The sequence below is a fragment of the Mustelus asterias genome, chromosome 12, assembly GCF_964213995.1.
Source record: "Mustelus asterias chromosome 12, sMusAst1.hap1.1, whole genome shotgun sequence".
Taxonomy (NCBI): Eukaryota; Metazoa; Chordata; class Chondrichthyes; order Carcharhiniformes; family Triakidae; genus Mustelus; species Mustelus asterias.
This window is the reverse complement of record NC_135812.1, coordinates 58,209,421-58,232,740: the sequence shown is the minus strand read 5'-3', so window position 1 is coordinate 58,232,740 and position 23,320 is coordinate 58,209,421. Positions and strand designations below refer to the sequence as shown.

General features: G+C 53.4%; 1 protein-coding gene across 1 annotated transcript; it reads right to left on the bottom strand.

Moving 5' to 3' along the window:
- Positions 1-303: 303 nt before the first annotated feature.
- fads6 (fatty acid desaturase 6) lies at positions 304-14,457 on the bottom strand. Its single transcript, XM_078225282.1, has 5 exons — positions 14,273-14,457; positions 11,149-11,329; positions 6,763-6,950; positions 1,471-1,650; positions 304-1,116 (listed from the first exon to the last, which is right to left on the bottom strand). The coding sequence occupies exons 1-5, from the start codon at positions 14,390-14,392 to the stop codon at positions 967-969; spliced, it is 819 nt and encodes a 272-aa protein (XP_078081408.1). The 5' UTR covers positions 14,393-14,457; the 3' UTR covers positions 304-966.
- Positions 14,458-23,320: the final 8,863 nt, after the last annotated feature.

The window sequence follows — 23,320 nt, the reverse complement described above, 5'->3', positions numbered from 1 at the left end:
GGTATAAAGGTCACTGCTACTTCCTAGCAGTCTTTAGTCTGGGATAATATTGTTAAGTAGTGTGCTCCTATTTGTCGTGAATAAAAGCCTTTATTCCCGGGTATGTTCTAGCCTCCCGTGTGAATTAATCGCGCATCAGCCGGCCAGTCTGGATCAGTGCACACTCTCCACTCAACTTGGGCTGGCTTCTGTCAGGGTTCAACACCATTCCCCCCTGCTCCTTATCTCCTGCATTTCTATAGCGCCCTTCTCCTCCTCAGGATGTCCCAAGGAGCATTAAAGACAATGAAACAACTTGGGAAGTATAGTCACTGTTATAATGCAGGAAAATAGCAACTTATTTATGCACAGCAAGATCCCAGAAACAGCAATGGGATAGTGACCAGGCGAATTGGTTGTTGACAGTGATAAATATTGGCCAAGACTTGGCGAATAACACCGCTGATCATCTCCAAACACATCTATCTGAAAGTTTAACATTGCATCAGAAAGACGGCACCCCTGACAGTGCAGCACTCCCTAACTGGAGCGTCGGCTTGTACTTTGACTCTGAGGTGGGAGTGCTGGATACTCCCGCACTGTGTCACCTCTGAGCCTTTACCAAACAGGGAAATCTGGCTGGCTGTTGGCAAGATTTTGACCAGTCAGGGAGCGTCACAGCGAGTTATTGGGGGTTCAGGTTTATACTAATTTTCGCAAGTGGAATATCAGGAGGACAAGTTGTGTAATACTCGGTAAAACAATGGTGCAATCCCTTTTAAACAGTGATGTAATTCCTATTAAGCAATTGTGCAATTCCCTTTTAAACAATTGTGGAACTCACATTGAACAATTATCTTATTAATCTGTTACGCCATTGAACGTTTCCATAACTCCCCATGGAACAAATATCCAGCTGCTTTTCAGACAGTGCTGCCATGCTGAAGGTGAGTAATGGGCTCAGTGTGAGTCTGGCTGGCCAGCCCCTCACTGAATCCCCACTAACTCTGTCAGCAATGGGGCATCCACCATCAGCTCCTGGTACTTGTTGATGAACAAGCGAAGGCGGGACCGGTAGCTGTCTTCATTGTAAGGGATGTTGTGTTGTTTGAAGTACTCTGAAACAATCGGTTTCACCTGTTAACAAGACACAAGCGTCAAATCACCATTCAGCAATCCCGAGGGAAAATATAACTTCAACACAGGTCACAGAGACTATAAACCCCCCCCCACCCTAACCCCCCTCACCCTCACTCTCCATCACCCCCTCACCCTAACCCCCCCAACCCCCCTCACCCCTCTCACTCCCTTACCCTAACCCCCCTCACCCCCGTCACTCCCTCACCTCCACCCCCCTCACTCCCTCATCCTCACCCCGTCACCCTCACTCTCACCCTTACCCATGTCACCCCCTCAGTCTCACCCTCCGCCACTCCCTTACCCTCACCCCCCCCTCCCCCCTCCCTCACTCCCTCACCCCTGTCACTCTACCTTCAGACACATGTTGTCAGACAGTTTGGGGAAGAGATGATGCTCCACGTGGCAGTTGATTAGTGAGTGACCAAAGGACCAATCGAGCAGCACGTTCCGCGGCAGGTTCAACACTCCGTACGCCATCTGGTAAATTCTCTTCGGCTTCTTCATAGGAGAGAACATTGCCAATCCGATATGCTTTAAAAAATCATTGAAAAAATCTTTAATAGTCCATCCCCTGCCCAAAATCTGTGACCGGGCGGTATCTGGGTGATATCTGGGCGGTGTCTGGGCGATATTTGGGTGATATCTGATAGACAGAGAGATAGAACATTACAGCGCAGTACAGGCCCTTCGGCCTCGATGTTGCGCCGACCAGTGAAACCAATCTAAAGCCCCTCTAATCTACACTATTCCACTGGGTGGTTTCTGGGTGATATCTGGGCGATATCTGGGCGGTATCTGGGCGATTTCTGGGTGGTATCTGGGCGATATCTGCGTGATATCTGGGCGGTATCTGGGCGATATCTGCGCGATATCTGGGTGATATATGGACAGTATCTGGGCGATATCTGGGCGGTATCTGGGCGATACCTGGGTGATATCTGGGCGATATCTGGGCGGTATCTGGGCGATACCTGGGCGATATCTGGGTGATATCTGGCGATATCAGGGCGATTTCTGGGTGATATCTGGACGGTATCTGGGAGGATTCCCTGTGACTGCACTTCCTCAGGCAGTGGGCCCAGAACGAGGGGACAATAATGTTAAGCTTAGGGCCCATTAGGACTGAGGTTAGGAATCAATTCTTCACATAAAATGTCAGGGAAATCTGTAACACTCTCACATAAAACGCTGTCCAGTCTGGAAGTTAATAGACAATTTTAGAACTGAAGTGAGCAGATAGTAGCTGGGTGAGTTGATGTAGTTGGGTGAGTTCTAAAGGGATTGGAGCCAGAGTGTGTAAGTGGAGTTGTTCTGGAGGGCAGTGGTGTCCTGGTGGAACAGGCGAGAGTATCTAAGGCCTAGTCCAATGTTCATTTTCACCCACACACTGAAACATTGCTGCAACATCAGAGAGACTGTGTCTGGGTGGTATCTTCACTTTTATGACGTAGAGATGCCGGCGTTGGACTGGGGTAAACACAGTAAGGAGTCTCACAGCACCAGGTTAAAGTCCAACAGGTCCAACAGTCCAACAAAACCCTGTTGGACTTTAACCTGGTGTTGTTAGACTCCTTACTGTCTTCACTTTTACACAGCATTACCTTATTGTCACGGTTACTGCATTGTATTGGAACAGGCAGGATTGTGTGAGAATTATCACTGCTTCGACCAGAGGTTCAAAGCTGTTTTTGAAAGGGGCAGTGATGTGGGAAATCTCTAACAAATCAATAAGGTTTTTAGACAATAGACCTTCTGGCATGACTGAATTACTAGCAAAGAGTTAAATGATTCCTAAAACAAGATTATAAACTAACGAGGGAATAGGTTATACACATGTGAACGCATTAAGAGAATTAAATAAGTAATTATGATTTAAGACACGTAAGCTGATATTTTAAATGTATTTTAAGTATTGTATGATTTATTGTTCAATTTAGCCAAAGGCAGGTTGCCACAAGGTGTGATGATAAAGGTGAATAGTTCAGAACCAAAACCCTGGGCACCGTAGTTAGCAAAATTCATATCAGAAAGTTTCTTATGCGGGAACACACATTCATAAATAGGTGTATTCATTGTCCAAACTCAGGCTGGAAGCGGGCCTGGACGTGGGATCACGTGTCTATCCAGTTTGGCAATGATCCGATGGGAACATTCATTTTGACTCCTGTAGTGAGTGTCTAGAGTAACCTGGCAAGGGGGAAGTGACTTTAGCCAGGGTGGGAGTTAGCGTCCGGATTTAATGGACGAATGAGATATCAATATGCTGGATGGTGAGATGCAATTGGCTGAGGTGCATGGCAAGGACTATTATTGATGTGTATATATTAAAAATGATTGGTTTTAAGCTAATGTAAGGCAGGAATGATTGACAAGAAAACCTATAACTGATCTGTTTAGAATTGTAAAGGTCAGATCTATTCAGAGTGGTCTGGCTGCTCCAGCCGAGTGCTGACTCGACCCTCTGATGATCTCCTAGCAGCTGCTGGTTCAATAAAGTTATGTCCTTGGTTCAGAAACACTAGCTTTGTGAGTCTTGCATTATCTGAGTTTTCCGGACATTACTGGTCACCTCGCATGGCCCACCCACAGGCAGCGGACTGTAGATGGAACGGTTAAATTTAATTGGAAATCCCAACTAAATGAGATAGGAGTCAAATGTGGAACAGCCTGAGAGTGACAGAGATTAGGGACAAATAAGGAATATGATTTGGTTAGTTCTGAAGTTGAAGATTGGAGGAGGAACGGGTTGTGGGGGAGAGAGAGATAACAACTCCATAGTAATAGCAACAGGAAAGCGTGACGGGATGGAGTGAGTGCTGAGTCAGAGGGAGGGGGTGGAGTGAGTGCTGAGTCGGAGGGACGGGGTGGAGTGAGTGCTGAGTCGGAGGGACGGGGTGGAGTGAGTGTTGAGTTGGGGAGGGGATGGAGTGAGTGTTGAGTCGGAGGAGGGGATGGAGTGAGTGTTGATTCAGAGGAGGGGATGGAGTGAGTGGTGAGTTGGGGAGGGGGTGGAGTGAGTGTTGAGTCGGGGAGGGGATGGAGTGAATGTTGAGTCGGGGAGGGGATGGAGTGAGTGTTGAGTCGGGGAGGGTGTGGAGGGAGTGTTGAGTCGGAGGGGATGGAGTGAGTGTTGAGTCGGAGGGGATGGAGTGAGTGTTCAGTCGGGGAAGGGATGGAGTGAGTGTTGAGTCGGGGAGGGTGTGGAGGGAGTGTTGAGTCGGGGAAGGGATGGAGTGAGTGTTGAGTCGGGGAGGGTGTGGAGGGAGTGTTGAGTCGGAGGGACGGGGTGGAGTGAGTGTTGAGTTGGGGGGATGGAGTGAGTGTTGAGTCGGAGGAGGGGATGGAGTGTTGAGTTGGGGAGGGGTGGAGTGAGTGTTGAGTTGGGGAGGGAGTGGAGTGAATGTTGAGTCAGGGAGGATGTGGAGGGAGTGTTGAGTCGGAGGGAGGGGATGGAGTGAATGTTGAGTCGGAGGGAGGGGATGGAGTGAGTGTTGAGACGGGGGGTGGAGGGAGTGTTGAGTCAGGGAGGGGTGGAGTGAGTGTTGAGTCGGGGGGGTGGAGGGAGGGAGTGTTGAGTCGGGAGGGTGGAGTGAGTGTTGAGTCGGGAGGGGATGGAGTGAGTGTTGAGTCGGGGGGATGGAGGGAGTGTTGAGTCGGGAGGGTGGAGTGAGTGTTGAGTCGGGAGGGGATGGAGTGAGTGTTGAGTCGGGGGGATGGAGGGAGTGTTGAGTCGGGGAGGGGATGGAGTGAGTGTTGAGTCGGGGGGGTGGAGGGAGGGAGTGTTGAGTCGGGGGATGGAGGGAGTGAATGTTGAGTCGGGGGATGGAGGGAGGGAGTGTTGAGTCGGGGAGGGGTGGAGTGAGTGTTGAGTCGGGGGGGTGGAGTGAGTGTTGAGTTGGGGGGGTGGAGGGAGGGAGTGTTGAGTCGGGGGGATGGAGGGAGGGAGTGTTGAGTCGGGGGGGTGGAGTGAGTGTTGAGTCGGGGAGGGGTGGAGTGAGTGTTGAGTCGGGGGGGTGGAGTGAGTGTTGAGTCGGGCGGGTGGAGGGAGGGAGTGTTGAGTCGGGGAGGGGATGGAGTGAATGTTGAGTCGGGGAGGGGTGGAGTGAGTGTTGAGTCGGGGGGATGGAGGGAGTGAGTGTTGAGTCGGGGGGATGGAGGGAGTGAGTGTTGAGTCGGGGGGATGGAGGGAGGGAGTGTTGAGTCGGGGGGGTGGAGTGAGTGTTGAGTCGGGAGGTGGAGGGAGGGAGTGTTAGGTCGGGGGGGGTGGAGGGAGTGAGTGTTGAGTCGGGGGGATGGAGGGAGGGAGTGTTGAGTCGGGGAGGGGTGGAGTGAGTGTTGAGTCGGGGAGGGGGTGGAGTGAGTGTTGAGTCGGGGAGGGGTGGAGTGAGTGTTGAGTCGGGGAGGGGTGGAGTGAGTGTTGAGTCGGGGGATGGAGGGAGTGTTGAGTCGGGGGATGGAGGGAGGGAGTGTTGAGTCGGGGAGGGGGTGGAGTGAGTGTTGAGTCGGGGAGGGGACGGAGTGAGTGTTGAGTCGGGGGATGGAGGGAGTGAGTGTTGAGTCGGGGGGGTGGAGGGAGTGAGTGTTGAGTCGGGGGGGTGGAGTGAGTGTTGAGTCGGGGGGGTGGAGGGAGGGAGTGTTGAGTCGGGGGGTGGAGGGAGTGTTGAGTCGGGGGGATGGAGGGAGTGAGTGTTGAGTCGGGGGGGTGGAGTGAGTGTTGAGTCGGGGGGGTGGAGTGAGTGTTGAGTCGGAGGATGGAGGGAGTGAGTGTTGAGTCGGGGGGGTGGAGGGAGTGTTGAGTCGGGGGGGTGGAGTGAGTGTTGAGTCGGGGGGGTGGAGGGAGGGAGTGTTGGGTCGGGGGGGGTGGAGGGAGTGTTGAGTCGGGGGTGGAGGGAGTGAGTGTTGAGTCGGGGGGGTGGAGTGAGTGTTGAGTCGGGGGGGTGGAGGGAGGGAGTGTTGAGTCGGTGGGGTGGAGGGAGTGTTGAGTCGGGGGGATGGAGGGAGTGAGTGTTGAGTCGGGGGGGTGGAGTGAGTGTTGAGTCGGGGGGGAGGGAGTGAGTGTTGAGTCGGGGGGGTGGAGGGAGGGAGTGTTGTGAGTTTGGAGTGTGTGTTCCGGGTTGTTACAGGTCAGAGTGAGCGAGGGTAAAGTTGGGAAAGTGAAGCAGCCAGTGCAGTTTGAGGTTAGTGATTGGAGGGGCTGCAGGGTTAAGTCTCCTTCTCCATCCAATGACTCTGTCTACACTTCCCGCTGCCTCAGAAAAGCAGCCAGCATAATCAAGGATCCCACACACCCCGGACATTCTCTCTTCCACCTTCTTCCGTCAGGAAAAAGATACAAAAATCTGAGGCCACGTACCAACCGACTCAAAGAACAGCTTCTTCCCTGCTGCTGTCAGACTTTTGAATGGACTTACCTTGTATTAAGTTGATCTTTCTCTACACCCTATCTATGACTGTAACACGACATTCTGCACTCTCTCGTTTCCTTCTCTATGAACGGTATGTTTTATCTGTATAGCGCGCAAGAAACAATACTTTTCACTGTGTGCTAATACATGTGACAATAATAAATCAAATCGAATCAGAATCTGGAGAGTCTACACTGGGCAGGATGATTACACGTGCACATCCCACCCAAAATCCTACCTGGAATATATTGACGTGAATATATGGGATGGAGTAAATGGCTTTGTACAGCAGCATGCAGAGAAAGGCCGAGAGCAGTGATCGGAAACCAGACACCTGGATTAGGAGGTAACAGTGCAGCCACATCCCCAGGCTGATTGTGGAGAGGGTCCGGATGATGATCGTCACTGGCAGATCCTGGATCAGTCCTGCAAAAAAATTCATCACATCAGCTTCAGCTAAACAGTAGGCCCACCTCTGCCTCCCCGATTCCCCCTCTGACTCCCCAATCCCCCCTCTGACTCCCCAATCCCCCCTCTGACTCCCCAATCCCCCCTCTGACTCCCCAATCCCCCCTCTGACTCCCCAATCCCACCTCTGACTCCCCAATCCCCCCTCTGACTCCCCGATTCCTCCTCTGACTCCCCAATCCCCCCTCTGACTCCCCGATCCCCCTCTGACTCCCCGATCCCCCTCTGACTCCCCGATCCCCCTCTGACTCCCCAATCCCACCTCTGACTCCCCAATCCCCCCTCTGACTCCCCGATCCCTCCTCTGACTCCCCAATCCCCCTCTGACTCCCCGGTCCCCCTCTGACTCCCCGATCCCCCCTCTGACTCCCCGATCCCTCCTCTGACTCCCCGATCCCCCTCTGACTCCCCGATCCCCCTCTGACTCCCCGATCCCCCTCTGACTCCCCGATCCACCTCTGACTCCCCGATCCCCCTCTGACTCCCCAATCCCCCCTCTGACTCCCCGATCCCCCCTCTGACTCCCCGATCCCCCCTCTGACTCCCCGATCCACCTCTGACTCCCCAATCCCCCCTCTGACTCCCCGATCCCTCCTCTGACTCCCCGATCCCCCTCTGACTCCCCGATTCCCCCTCTGACTCCCCGATTCCCCCTCTGACTCCCCGATTCCCCCTCTGACTCCCCGATCCCCCCTCTGACTCCCCGATCCCCCCTCTGACTCCCCGATCCCCCCTCTGACTCCCCGATCCCCCCTCTGACTCCCCGATCCCCCCTCTGACTCCCCGATCCCCCCTCTGACTCCCCAATCCCCCCTCGGACTCCCCGATCCTGAATCTGACTCCCAATCCCCCCTCTGACTCCCCAGTCTCAACTCTCTGACTCCCCAATCCCCCCTGTGAACAGACTGGATGTCAGCATGTGGAGAAAGTGAGCACACTGGTCTTATTGAGTACATTCCTGTCCAAGATATCTCCAGCTGCTTCACTGCCAGTGAGATCCTTTGGAAAGCAAATCCCTCTAATTTTGTCATAATGTGGAGATGCCGGCGTGGACTAGGGTGGGCACAGTAAGAAGTCTTACTGTAGAACATAGAACATTACAGCGCAGTACAGGCCCTTCGGCCCTCGATGTTGCGCCGACCTGTGAAACCAATCTAATGTTGTTAAAGTCCAACAGGTGTATTTGGAATCACGAGCTTTCGGAGCACTGCCCCTTCATCAGGTGAGTGGAGAGTTGGGTCCATAAACAGGGCATATATTGACAGAGGCACAATTGCAAGATAATAGTTGGAATGCGAGTCTTTTCAGGTAATCAAGTCTTTACAGGTACAGACAATGTGAGTGGAGAGAGGGTTAAGCACAGGTTAAAGAGATGTGTATTGTCTCCAGCCAGGACAGTTAGTGAGATTTTGCAAGCCCAGGCAAGTCGTGTGGGTTACAGATAGTGTGACATGAACCCAAGATCCAGGTTGAGGCCGTCTTCATGTATGCGGAACTTAGCTATCAGTTTCTGCTTGGCAGTTCTGTGTTGTCGTGTGTCTTGAAGGCCGCCTTGGAGAACGCTTACCCGAAGATTGGAGGCTGAATGCCCTTGACTGCTGAAGTGCTCCCCAACAGGACGGGAACACTCCTGCCTGGTGATTGTCGAGCGGTATCCATTCATCCGTTGTCGTAGCGTCTGCATGGTTTCCCCAATGTACCATGCCTCAGGACATCCTTTCCTGCAGCGTATCAGGTAGACAATGTTGGCCGAGTTGCAAGTGTATGTACCATGTACCTGGTGGATGGTGTTCTCACGTGAGATGATGGTATCCATGTTGATGATCCGGCACGTCTTGCAGAGGTTGCTGTGGCAGGGTTGTGTGGTGTCGTGGTCACTGTTCTCCTGAAGGCTAGGTAGTTTGCTGCGGACAATGGTCTGTTTGAGGTTGTGCGGTTGTTTGAAGGCAAGAAGTGGGGGTGTGGAGATGGCCTTGGTGAGATGTTCGTCTTCATCGATGACATGTTGAAGGCTCCAGAGAAGATGTCGTAGCTTCTCCGCTCCGGGGAAGTACTGGACGACGAAGGGTACTCTGTCCGCCATGTCCCGTGTTTGTCTTCTGAGGAGGTCGGTGCGGTTTTTCACTGTGGCGCGTCGGAACTGTCGCTCGATGAGTCGAGCGCCATATCCTGTTCTTACGAGGGCACCTTGCACGCATGAGGACAGTCTCAATTGGAACCTTGGGTTCATGTCACACTACATGTAACCCCTGCCATTTGGCCTGGGCTTGCAAAATCCGATCTGCCGATGTGACCAGCCTCACACCCAGGAAGAGCACGAGGCTGATTTAAATATTTCTAACCTCATTTGAATGTTATTAGAGAGCTCAGGGCGGAATCATTCCGGCTCTCTTGTACTTACCCTCTCACTGGCTGAGGTTCTCACTGCCGAGGATCACACATGGTCTCCACCAACAAGAACCAGATGTGATGGCCTAGCCGGTAAGATCAAGAGGCCAATGAGGCCCCTTGGATGGTTTGGGGCAGCGGCAGGGCACTGCCAGCCTGGGACCCTGGCACTGCAAAGTATTGGGACCTAACAGGAAGGGGAGGGGCCTAAGGAGAGGTGAGGGGCAGGGGAGGCAGCGCGTGGGGCTGCGTACTCTGCATCAGGATCACCAGGACGGTGATTAATGGGGGGGGAGCTAACAGGAGCGGCGATTGACCGGGGTGGTCGGGGGGGGGGGGGGGGGGTGGTGTGTGGAACTGGGGAGGCGATGTCCGGAGAGGGGTGGAGGAATGACAATCTCCCAGTGGACTGTATATTCTTGACGCAGTGCACTGGGAGATCAGGGCACATGTGCAATAGCGCCCTCTAGCAGTCTGCAGCCAGCATCCTGGCGTGTATAAACTCCGCCCACTTGCCCTACTGGTGAGAATCACACTTTGTCTCACTTTTTAAAATTGGATTTTTTCTCTCACTAAAAAGAGTCTGAAACTCCGTTTCTCTTTATTTCCTGTTATGCCCCTTTATTCCCCTCAGTTCACTGAGGAGACTGGGATCAAAGGACTGTTAAACACAATGTGTGAGAGTGCGGACCCCAGGGTGACCCAGAGTGTGGACACCTGGGTGACCGCGGAGTGCAGACCCTGGGGTGACCAAGGGTGCGGACCCCGGGGTGGCCCAGAGTGCGGACCCCGGGGTGACCCAGAGTGAGGACCCCGGGGTGACCCAGAGTGAGGACCCCGGGGTGACCCAGAGTGCGGACCCCGTGGTGGCCCAGAGTGCGGACCCCGGGGTGGCACTCTCCCCGGGGTGGCCCAGAGTGCGGACCCCGGGGTGGCACTCTCCCCGGGGTGGCCCAGAGTGCGGACCCCGGGGTGGCCCAGGGTGCGGACCCCGGGATGGCACTCTCCCCGGGGTGGCCCAGAGTGCGGACCCTGGGGTGGCCCAGAGTGCGGACCCCGGGGTGACCCAGAGTGCGGACACCGGGGTGGCCCAGAGTGCGGACCCCGGGGTGGCACTCTCCCCGGGGTGGCCCAGAGTGCGGACCCCGGGGTGGCCCAGGGTGCGGACCCCGGGGTGGCCCAGAGTGCGGACCCCGGGGTGACCCAGAGTGCGGACCCCGGGGTGACCCAGAGTGCGGACCCCGGGGTGACCCAGAGTGCGGACCCCGGGGTGGCCCAGAGTGCGGACCCCGGGGTGGCCCAGAGTGCGGACCCCGGGGTGGCCCAGAGTGCGGACCCCGGGGTGGCCCAGGGTGCGGACCCCGGGGTGGCCCAGAGTGCGGACCCCGGGGTGGCCCAGAGTGCGGACCCCGGGGTGACCCAGAGTGCGGACCCCGGGGTGACCCAGAGTGCGGACCCCGGGGTGACCCGAGGTGGACCCCGGAGTGACCCTGTGTGCGGACCCCGGGGTGACCCAGAGTGCGGACCCCGGGGTGACCCTGGAGTGTGGACTATTTGAAACACTGACACTGGAGGGAGGGGGGGGGGCGGGGTGTGTGGGACGACTGCCTCTTTCTAAGATGGCTCTGCACTGAGATTGTCTCCTGCAAAGCCATGCTCACAGTGAGATCTCCTCAGAGGGTCAACATCTCAATCACCAACAGTCCCGGCCAAAAACACATCTGGTTATCTCTCTACACATTAGCCATGACATTGACCCGTCTCTTACCGATTGCCACGATGGGTGTTATGACTGGCACTGCCAATGGCAGGATGAACAGATAGATATACCGTGGGAAGAAGGGGGCTTTCCAGATGCTCGAGTCGCCCAATCCAATGACATTGGTGTAGGCGTGATGTAGCTTCAAGTGCTGCTGTGTACCGACCTCTGCCGTGAAAGATCCACAAACCTGGGAAAGATTGGCAGCTGTAAACATTCCCAAAGCTGGGAAAATTGACGCCTTAAACATTCCTAATTTGGGAAAGACTGGCACCTGTTAACATTTCTACACAGTCTGGGAAAGGTCACTCAGCCTGGGAAAGGTCATCCAGTTCAGGAAAGGTCACCCAGTCTGGGGGCATGAGGTCACCCAGTCTGGGGGCATGAGGTCACCCAGTCTGGGGGGATGGGTATGGGGGGGGGGGGGGGGGAAGGTTGGGGGAGGTGGGAGGATGGGGTCACCCAATCTGGACAGGGTCATGCACGCACCCGATGGCACAGTTGCTTGTCCAATGCAGTGATGGAAGGAACACAGTCATTGCCACTCCAACGATGGCCTCTCTTTCCTCTCCCAAATCAGCAAATTCCGAATCTGCCAAGGATTGTTCCTTGTTCCCTTTCCAACAATTCCCCCCCCCGCAACCGGCCTCACACTCAGTTCCTTCTCTACAGCAGCTCTCAGCTACAGCAGCACAGTTACTGACCCTCAGTGCTCCCAATGCCACCCCGCTGTCATTCAATCTCTGAGCGTTCCAACTTCTTCACACTCAGTGTCGGTGTGTGAAACCATTGTCTGCACCTTCAGCCTCCCACTGACACTGACTCCACCCTCCCACCTCCTGTTCAGGAGAAGCCAGGCATCCTGGTCTTCTGTCCAACACCGAGCCCAACTCGCAACACCCGTCTCCAATCCTCAGCACAGCCACATCCTGCTCTACTCCCCCCAACACTGACCCCCCACACTGCCACCCCCCCAACACTGACCCCCCACACTGACACCCCCACAACACTGACACCCCCACACTGACACCCCCCCAACACTGACACCCCCCAACACTGACACCCCCACACTGACACCCCCCCCAACACTGACACCCCCCCAACACTGACACCCCCCAACACTGACACCCCCACACTGCCACCCCCACAACACTGACCCCCCACACTGCCACCCCCCCAACACTGACACCCCCACACTGACACCCCCCCAACACTGACATCCCCCAACACTGACACCCCCACACTGCCACCCCCCCCACACTGCCACCCCCCCCACACTGCCACCCCCCCAACACTGACACCCCCACACTGACACCCCCCCAACACTGACACCCCCACACTGACACCCCCCCAACACTGACACCCCCCAACACTGACACCCCCCAACACTGACACCCCCCCAACACTGACACCCCCCCAACACTGACACCCCCACACTGACACCCCCCCAACACTGACACCCCCACACTGACACCCCCCCAACACTGACACCCCCCAACACTGACACCCCCCAACACTGACACCCCCCCAACACTGACACCCCCCCAACACTGACACCCCCACACTGACACCCCCCCAACACTGACATGCCCCCAACACTGACACCCCCGACACTGACATCCCCCCGACACTGACACCACCCCGACACTGACACCCCCCCAACACTGACACCCCCACACTGCCACCCCCACACTGCCACCCCCCCAACACTGCCACCCCCACACTGACACCCCCCCAACACTGACACCCCCCCAACACTGACACCCCCACACTGCCACCCCCCCAACACTGACACCCCCACACTGACACCCCCCCGACACTGACACCCCCCCGACACTGACACCCCCCCGACACTGACAACACTGGCCCCCACAACACTGCCACAGCACCCCCCCCAACTTTGTCATCCTGCCACACTGACACCCCCCCCCCCCCGCATTCAGAGGGCCTGAATGCCACCTCTTCATTCAGACCCTTGCCCACGGCTTCATGCCCACACGCAACGACACCAACACTCCCCTTACCTGCCTGCTCAAACTTCAACCCCTCAGTAAAACCTTCCAACTCTCCCCCTTCTTTGTCCTCTATTTACAAAGCTCGCTTCCATTTGTTTGTGGAGTGCTGTGGAGGTTTTTACTAAATGGATTCCACAAATAGCAATATTCACACTTCCTGTTCCAGACTGAGGGAAACTGCGGGAAACAGAGACAGAAAAAAATCACAAGAAATAGGGAGGGATTGAGAGAGGGTGCGGGAAGAGAAAAAGGGGAAAGGAGCTGAGAAAAAGGGAGGGGATAGGAGGTGAGGTGAGGGCGAGGGGAGAGGAGGGGAGTAGGTAGGAGGGGAGATGAGGGTGAGGTGAGGGGAGAGGAGTGGAGGGGAGATGAGGGTGAGGGGGTGGGAGGTGAGGGTGAGGGGGTGGGAGGTGAGGGGGAGGGAGGGGAGGGAGGGGTGGTGGAGGGGGAATATTACCCCCAGTGAGGAGACAAACAACCTCTCTTTGAAAGGAATAAAGATTTGTGTGAAGCCTGAGACTGCATTGTCCTTTGAGATGGTGATATTTGAGAATGTTTGGATTGTTCCCAGCCTCAGTTTGATGGGGCGGTGCCAGACTCTGTGTGAAATCTCCTCTCAGTAACTCCCACATTCCAATTCTCACATTACTCCAGTTCTCACACTCAGCCTCTCGAGCTTTCTCTCTGGCTTTGGAGAATGTTCTAGACTTCCCACAGCTTCTTAGCCCTTCCTTCCCCAAGGTACTGAGTCCCACCGGGCCGGGGTACAGCTGCTCTGCTGTTCAACCAGGGGGTCATTCGTCTCTCGTTTGGGAAGATATTGAACTGTTGATGCATCAAAAACAGTTCCATTTTCTTCCTCACGTGTTGCAGTGAACAAGCTTTACCCACCGCGCCGCCTAAGAACTGCCTCTTGTTGAATTCCACATCAGTACAGTTCCACTAAAGGCCACAAGGGATATAATATAGACAAACACAGTTAAAATACAGATCAGCCCTAATCTAGTTGAATAGCAGGGCTGACTCAAGGGGCTGAATGGTCTCCTGTTTCTCTGTAACACATTAGTTACACCTTACCCTGCCGTCATTGTCCAGCTCAGTAACACAGGCCCCCTTACCTCTATAAATAGCACCTCCCAGAGCTTGTTCCAGAGTTTGGATTGGCTCAGTGAGCTGTGACTCGCTAAGTGGCTCCCTTTGACTGAGACGACCGTGTGAGCTGTGCCCAGGAGCAGCATACCCAGACACAGCAGGAGCAAACTGTCCGAGCCTAACAGCACAAAACCTGCAAGACAAACAGGAGCTGTTAATCTGGCAGAGACAGCACCCCCCGCACCTTCCCCCCCCCCCCCCCACCATTCCCCGCCCCCCAATCACCCCACCCCCCAATCCCCCCGTTACCCCAGCCCCTCCAATCCCCCACCCCCCAAACCCCCCTGCCTCCCCCCAATCCTCCCTACCATCACCTCCCCAGGCCCTCCCCTCCCCCCCCCCCCCCCCCACCCCCACGCATTTCCCATTGAGTCACAATGGCACAGTTCATTCAGCCCATCGGTTCGATGCCAGCCCTCTGTAGAGCAATCCAGTCCGCTCCATTCTCCCGCTCTATCGCTGTACTCCTGCAGTTTTACTCTCCTCAGGTTCCCACCCAATTTCCTCTTGAAATTATCCATCATCTCCACCCGCATCACCCTCATGGGCAGCGAGTTGCAGGTCACCACCACTCGCTGCAGAAAGTTCTTCCTCAAATTCCCCACTGCCTACAACATTCCATCTGTACTCTCTGATCCTTGTGCCATCCGCCAATGAGAACAGCTTCTCAGTGTCTATTAGATCTAAAGCTGTCCGAGTGCTGCACGCCTCCAGCGAGTTTCCCCTCAATTATCTTCACTCTGAGGGGAACAGCTCAGCTTCTCCAACCCGAAGCTGCTCGCTGAACTCTGGCCACCCGGGAACCAATGCAGGTCAATCTGCGGAATCTCAGGGACATTCACAGGCTGCCTCGAGTGTGCTGACCAGAACTCTGTGTAATGCTGAGGCTGTGGCCTAAACCAGAGCTTTAGAAAGGTTCCCTGCTCTGGTGCTCAGTGCCTCTATTTCTGAAGCCCGAGATTCCATGTGCTTTGCTAACTACGTTCAGCCACCTTCAATGATCTTTGTCCATGTGAAGTCCCAGCTCCCTCTCTCCCTGCACCCTTGTTGGGGCTCTACCATCGAGTCCACGTGGCCTCCTGTCAGAGTGCATCGTCTCACACTTCTCTGGAATACATTTCTGCTGCTGGCCTCCTGGTGCCTGCCTCGCCGCCAATCTATACCCATGCTGCACAACACACGGCAGTGAACAACATCCAAGGGCAGCGTGGGCCTCTGCAATGATGTTTCTGTTGTCAAACAGCCAGGTGGGAGCGCTTTGGCCCAGCCACCAAAGCCAGCCACCCTGCTTCAGAAGCCATGGCTTCAGCACCCACAGGAGATTGGGAGAGGGGTTTAACAGGTACAGTACAAACTAACTCCAGAAGTGGAAGGCTGGAATTTATATTAATCTCACTGAGCATCGTAGGAAGCTGGGCCTTACTCCCATTGAAGCTGCAGCAATGTCACCCATCCCAATGTCACCACAGTCCCGGATAGGCTGCTCTTTCCTCTGCGGGGGAGAGCTGACTGGTGGTGACTTAATCTGAGGGCCACCACACCTCAGGCAGAGTTATGTTCTCTCTCAGTATCTGCACTGGATGATCGAGTCTCTGGAGTGGCTTGAACCCACAACCCGTTGATGTGGAGGAGACAGTGTGACCCTCTGAGCTCACTTTGTATTAGATCTAAGATGAGTCCCAGCAACAAATGAGGAGGACAGAAGGAATTTTCCCCACAAAGGGATTTAGAAAATGGAATGCCATCAGTGCAGAGTGATACAGCAACTGAAAGGGTTATCTGGAACAAAAACCACTAAAGGCTAAGGGAGAACGACCAGAGAAATCAGATTGCAATCGAGGTCGTCATTGTGAAGCTAAATCTTGAGAAACTGATTGGACTCACCCTGAGCTGGAATCCAAACCTTCATCCCACACCTAGGAGCAACTTAGAACAGTACAGCACAGAACAGGCCCTTCGGCCCACGATGTTGTGCCGAGCTTTATCTGAAACCAAGATCAAGCTACCCCACTCCCTATCATCCTGGTGTGCTCCATGTGCCTATCCAATAACCACTTAAATGTTCCTAAAGTTTCTGACTCCACTATCACTGCAGGCAGTCCATTCCGCACCCCAACCACTCTCTGCGTAAAGAACCTACCTCTGATATCCTTCCTATATCTCCCACCACGAACCCTATAGTTATGCCCCCTTGTAATAGCTCCATCCACCCGAGGAAATAGTCTTTGAACGTTCACTCTATCTATCCCCTTCATCATTTTATAAACCTCTATTAAGTCTCCCCTCAGCCTCCTCTGCTCCAGAGAGAACAGCCCTATCTCCCTCAACCTTTCCTCATAAGACCTACCCTCCAAACCAGGCAGCATCCTGGTAAATCTCCTCTGCACTCTTTCCAGCGTTTCCACATCCTTCTTATAGTGAGGTGACCAGAACTGCTCACAATATTCCAAATGTGGTCTCACCAAGGTCCTGTACAGTTGCAGCATAACCCCACAGCTCTTAAACTCCAACCCCTTGTTAATAAAAGCTAACACACTATAGGCCTTCTTCACAGCTCTATCCACTTGAGTGGCAACCTTTAGAGATCTGTGGATATGGACCCCAAGATCTCTCTGTTCCTCCACAGTCTTCAGAACCCTACCTTTGACCCTGTAATCCACATTTAAATTAGTCCTACCAAAATGAATCACCTCACATTTATCAGGGTTAAACTCCATTTGCCATTTTTCAGCCCAGCTTTGCATCCTATCTATGTCTCTTTGCAGCCTACAACAGCCCTCCACCTCATCCACTACTCCACCAATCTTGGTGTCATCAGCAAATTTACTGATCCACCCTTCAGCCCCCTCCTCCATTAATAAAAATCACAAAGAGCAGAGGACCAAGCACTGATCCCTGTGGCACTCCGCTAGCAACCTGCCTCCAATCTGAAAATTTTCCATCGACCACCACCCTCTGTCGTCGATCAGACAGCCAGTTACCTATCCAATCGGCCAACTTTCCCTCTATCCCACACCTCCTCACTTTCATCATAAGCCGACCATGGGGGACCTTATCAAACGCCTTACTAAAATCCATGTATATGACATCAACTGCCCTACCTTCATCAACACACTTAGTTACCTCCTCAAAAAATTTATTCAAACCATCGTGATTTGATGGTCTCCAGTTTTGCTGCAAGTCACAAGTCACAAGAAATGGGATCTAAAGCAAGTCAGACAAGTGAGATCTTCCAAAAACGTTCCACTTTGTACATCCCTGAATTAAACTGTATCTAGCACCTGTCTGCACATTCCACCATATCCTCTTGAAGTCCTCACAGTTCACAACACTTCCAAATGTTGATAAAAGCAAATTACTGTGGGTGCTGGAATCTGAAACAAAAACAGAAAATGCTGGAAAATCTCAGCAGGTCTGACAGCATCTGTGGGGAGGGAATAGAGCCAACGTTTCGAGTCTGGATTATCCTTCCTCAGACTACTAAATGTTGAGTCATCTGGAAATGTTGAAATTGTGCTCTGCACACCCAGGTCCAGGCTATTAATATCGATGAAGACAAGCAGTAGTCCCACTACCCTGGGGAACCCCAATATCTACCTTCCCCCAGCCAACTTCATATCCAAGCTGTCCCTTTTATTCCTCACGTATCTATTTTCCTGACAAGCCTATTATGCAGCACTTTAGCAAGCTCCATTTGGAAGTCCATATATGCCACAACAACCACATCACCCCCATCTACCCTCTCTCTTTAGGTACCATGCCATAAGAAGGCAGCGGCAACCATGGACTTGGTTGTGTTGGTCCATGGTTATGTTTGGTAAGATGCTGAGTGGCTATCCATTACCTTCTGCGGGTTCTGGCTGACCAGAAGACACTCTCACTTCTGCCTCTGCCAAAAGCACATGAGAAGGACTTACAGATAGACAATGAACACGTTCGGCCACGTCACACATGCACCCTTTGTGGCCATTGTTACTGTACTATTAATCAGAGTGTGTGGTAATTACCTTGTTAAGGGAATTGCCAGCTAAACATGTGACATTGACTGTCCCATAAATAGAGGCAACTGGAACACTTTGGGGGGAGCTTCTTGTTGGTTAGTAACATTGAGTAAGTGTCTTACAATAAAGAGGCTTGAACCTAAAGACCAGCCTGGAGTGATTCTTCCATCGCAGCCACCTTTTGGGAGTAGTGGCCATCACATCCTGGGGTGAGACTCGAACCCAGAGCTTGTTGCTTCAAGGTAGGGACGTTCCCCACAGGACCACAAAACCTCTGCTACCCTCATCAAAAACACTCACTCAACTTCGTTCAGCACAACTTGTTAACAAATCCATGCTGCCTTCATCTAAGTAATCCACATTTGCCCAAGTAACTATTCACTTTGTCCCAGATTATTCCCACCAGCACCAAGGTTAAACTGGCTAACCTCGTTATTGGGTTTATTCTTGCACCCTGTTTTGAAAAGGATGTGACATTTGCAATTCTCCAGAGCTCTTGGACCAGATCCTCTCCCTCACAGAAGAAAACCGATCCAGCAATTCCCCACTGGGCAGGAAACATACTAATCAAGAGCATTCTCCTGAACACACTTGGAAACTCTTCCACCCATCTGCTCACCGAGATTAGGAGAATTAAAGACCTCCATTATTACCACTTGATCGTTTTCTGAATCTCCTTGTGATTTCCTCAAAACTCTTCTCCCCTCTTTCTCTCCTTTGGTGACTAATAGAGTTTATCGAGTCAAGAATTTGCATTGGCAAGATGCCTCTAGCTCTAACTAAATAGATTCTTCCCTTGAGCCTTCTAGCATGTCCTCACTCTCCAACACTGTCATATTCCCCTTCACCAATACTGCTAACCCCTCTCCTTACTTTCCATGGAACCATTGAATTCCTACAGAAGGAGGCCATTTGGCCAATCGAGTCTGCACTGACTCTCCAAAAGAGCATCTCACCTAGGCCCCTATCTCCACCCTAGCCCTGTAACCCGACACATTAATCCCCGTAAACTACACATCTTGAGAGACTAAGAGGCAATTCAGCATGTCTAATCCACCTAACCCACACATCTTTGGACTGTTCCTATTCCTACAGCTCTGAAGTTAGGGAAGTAAAAGTGTTTGGAACTGGGTGAATTTAGCAAGTCTGTGAGTAGCCATTGAATGAGTTCAGTGGATTTCTGAGTGACTTTATTCTTGTTTCTTTCATTGTGACTACCCCACTCCAGCCCTCTCCCTCCCACAGGGAAAAACAGATTGGACCAGAATTCTTATTTCCCATTTTACTGATTTGTCCTTCTGGTCCCGGTCTCTCACTCGGTGACCTTTCCACTCTCGGTCTCTCACTCGGTGACCTTTCCACTCTTGGTCTCCCCCTCTGTGACCTTTCCACTCTCAATCTCCCCCTCTGTGACCTTTCCACTCTCGGTCTCTCACTCTGTGACCTTTCCACTCTCGGTCTCTCACTCTGTGACCTTTCCACTCTCAGTCTCTCACTCTGTGACCCTTCCGCTCTCGGTCTCTCACTCTGTGACCTTTCCACTCTCGGTCTCTCACTCTGTGATCTTTCCACTCTCGGTCTCTCGCTCTGTGTCAGCATCGTGGCTTTGACAAGACTCTCGCTGTGGCCAGACAATGTCGGTCCCTACAGGAATTCTTCCACCTGTGTATACCTTCCACCATTCCTTCCCCGGGACTATCATAGTGGCAGTGTGGCTCGCTAAATCCGCCCTAATCTCTTCATTCCCTTACTGCTCTGGAGGGCCTAGGTTTAAGGTGAGAGGGCAAAGATTTAAAAGGGAGCTGAGGGACAACTTTTTCACACAGAGGGTGGTGTGTATATGGAATAAGCTGCCAGAGGAGGTGGTGGAGGCAGGTAGAATTACAACATTTAAATAAATTTGGACAGGTACGTGGATGGGAAAGGTTTAGAGGGAAATGGGCCAAATGTAGGCAAATGGGACTAGCTGTGTTTAGGAAACCTGACCAGCATGGAGCAGTTGGGCTGAAGGGCCTGTTTCCGTGCTGTGTATCTCTATGACTCTAGCTGCCATGGTGGGATTTGTACCCACGTTCCCAGAGCATTAGTCTGGGGCTCTGGATTACTAGCCCAGTGACATTGCCACTTCAGCACCATCTCTTAGTTAACGTTATTTATCAATGGAAGTGATGAGAATGTGTCTCACTCAGACTCTGGCCTGCTGAGCTCAGCAGACAGATGTGTCACTCTCCAGATCCCAATATCATCTCCAGCAGAGATTCTCTTCCCCGGCTCCCGCACTCTGCTCAATGGCAGCGATTTGTTCCTGCAGCTCCCCAAGTCATGATGTGGAGATGCCGGCGTTGGACTGGGGTAAACACAGTAAGAAGTTTAACAACACCAGGTTAAAGTCCAACAGGTTTATTTGGTAGCAAAAGCCACACAAGCTTTCGGAGCTCTGAAAGCTTGTGGGGCTTTTGCTACCAAATAAACCTGTTGGACTTTAACCTGGTGTTGTTAAACTTCTTACTCCCCAAGTGGTCAGTCTTAGTCTGTGAGCCCAGCTATTCAACTGCACAGGTGTCACAATGAACCCAAACCTGCAGGGGTTAGTGGACGCTGAGAGGTGCGGGAATCCAGGCTGATTTCACCCCGGATGCACACACACACACACACAAGGACTAAAAGCCCATCCTTCTACCCACCTGGCCCCTCACACTAAACAGAGCCCTCATTGGACCTGGGCCTGTTCAGCTGTGAGCTAAAGGGAATATTTTGTTACTAACTTGATTAACTATGGGATTATTTGCAGTCACTCAGTGTTCTGTAACTAAGTTCCAAAATCCCATTGACCTTGGAGCTTGCACTGTCCGTCCTCGATGTTACTGAACTCGAACCACAATATAATCGACCTCTGCTCTGATTTTGCAACGACACTATCCCTGTCCAAGTGCGACCCTCGACACTATCCCTACCCGAGGGTGACCCTCGACACTATCCCTGCCCGAGAGTGACCCTCGACACTATCCCTGCCCGAGGGTGACCCTCGACACTATCCCTGCCCGAGGGTGACCCTCGACATTATCCCTGCCCGAGGGTGACCCTCGACACTATCCCTGCCCGAGGGTGACCCTCGACACTATCCCTGCCCGAGGGTGACCCTCGACACTATCCCTACCCGAGGGTGACCCTCGACACTATCCCTGCCCGAGGGTGACCCTCGACACTATCCCTGCCCGAGGGTGACCCTCGACACTATCCCTACCCGAGGGTGACCCTCGACATTATCCTTGTCCAAGTGTGACCCTCGACACTATCCCTGCCCGAGGGTGACCCTCGACACTATCCCTGCCCGAGGGTGACCCTCGACACTATCCCTGCCCGAGGGTGACCCTCGACACTATCCCTGCCCGAGGGTGACCCTCGACACTATCCCTGCCCGAGGGTGACCCTCGACACGATCCCTGCCCGAGGGTGACCCTCGACATTATCCCTGCCCGAGGGTGACCCTCGACACTATCCCTACCCGAGGGTGACCCTCGACACTATCCCTGCCCGAGGGTGACCCTCGACACTATCCCTGCCCGAGGGTGACCCTCGACACTATCCCTGCCCGAGGGTGACCCTCGACACTATCCCTACCCGAGGGTGACCCTCGACATTATCCTTGTCCAAGTGTGACCCTCGACACTATCCCTGCCCGAGGGTGACCCTCGACACTATCGCTGCCCGAGGGTGACCCTCGACACTATCCCTGCCCGAGGATGACCCTCGACACTATCCCTGCCCGAGGGTGACCCTCGACACTATCCCTGCCCGAGGGTGACCCTCGACATTATCCCTGCCCGAGGGTGACCCTCGACACTATCCCTACCCGAGGGTGACCCTCGACACTATCCCTACCCGAGGGTGACCCTCGACACTATCCCTGCCCGAGGGTGACCCTCGACACTATCCCTGCCCGAGGGTGACCCTCGACACTATCCCTGCCCGAGGGTGACCCTCGACACTATCCCTGCCCGAGGGTGACCCTCGACACTATCCCTACCCGAGGGTAACCCTCGACACTATCCCTGCCCGAGGGTGACCCTCGACACTATCCCTGCCCGAGGGTGACCCTCCACCCTCTCTCTGACTTTGCCCTCTGTATCCAGTCAGCCGGTGACAGAGCTGGGCAGCTTCAAACTGTGGGGGCTGCGTAATGGTGAACCCATCACTATCCAATCACTCTAAACACACATAAGAACTAGGAGCAGGAGTAGGCCATTGGCCCCTCGAGCCTGCTCCGCCATTCAATAAGATCATGGCTGATCTTTTTGTGGACTCAGCTCCACTCACCCGCCCGCTCACCATAACCCTTAATTCCTTTACTGCTCAAAAATTTATCTATCCTTGCCTTAAAAACATTCAATGAGGTAGCCTCAACTGCTTCACTGGGCAGGGAATTCCACAGATTCACAAGCCTTTGTGTGAAGAAGTTTCTCTTCAACTCAGTCCTAAATCTGCTTCCCCTTATTCTGAGGCCATGCCCCCTAGTTCTAGTTCACCCGCCAGTGGAAACAACTTCCCTGCTTCTACCTTATCTATTCCCTTCATAATCTTATACGTTTCTATAAGATCTCCCCTCATTCTTCTGTATTCCAATGAGTATAGCCCCAGTCTACTCAGTCTCTCCTCATAAGCCAACCCTCTCATCTCCGGAATCAACCTAGTGAATCTCCTCTGCACCCTCTCCACTGCCAGTATATCCTTTCTCAAGTAAGGAGACCACGTTCACACACACACACCCATACACACACACACACACACACACACACACACATGTGCACACGCACACAGATATACACTCACATGCGCACACACTTGTGCACACACACAGGTACACACTCACACACACGTGCACACACACACACATGCGCACACACACACACACAGGTACACACTCACACACACACACATGTGCACACACACACAGACACACACATGTGCACACACTTGCACTCACACACACACCGAGATATACTGAAAGACACA

Bases quoted from the DNA above. Each gene is read 5' to 3' on its own strand.
- fads6 (XM_078225282.1), bottom strand. From the start codon at position 14,392: ATGCTGCTCCTGGGCACAGCTCACACGGTCGTCTCAGTCAAAGGGAGC. The intron at 11,330-14,272 runs GTAAGGGGGCCT...AATCTTTCCCAG, and splicing joins GGGAGGTGCTATTTATAGAG to GTTTGTGGATCTTTCACGGC. The intron at 6,951-11,148 runs GTAAGAGACGGG...ATTTTTTTGCAG, and splicing joins AACACCCATCGTGGCAATCG to GACTGATCCAGGATCTGCCA.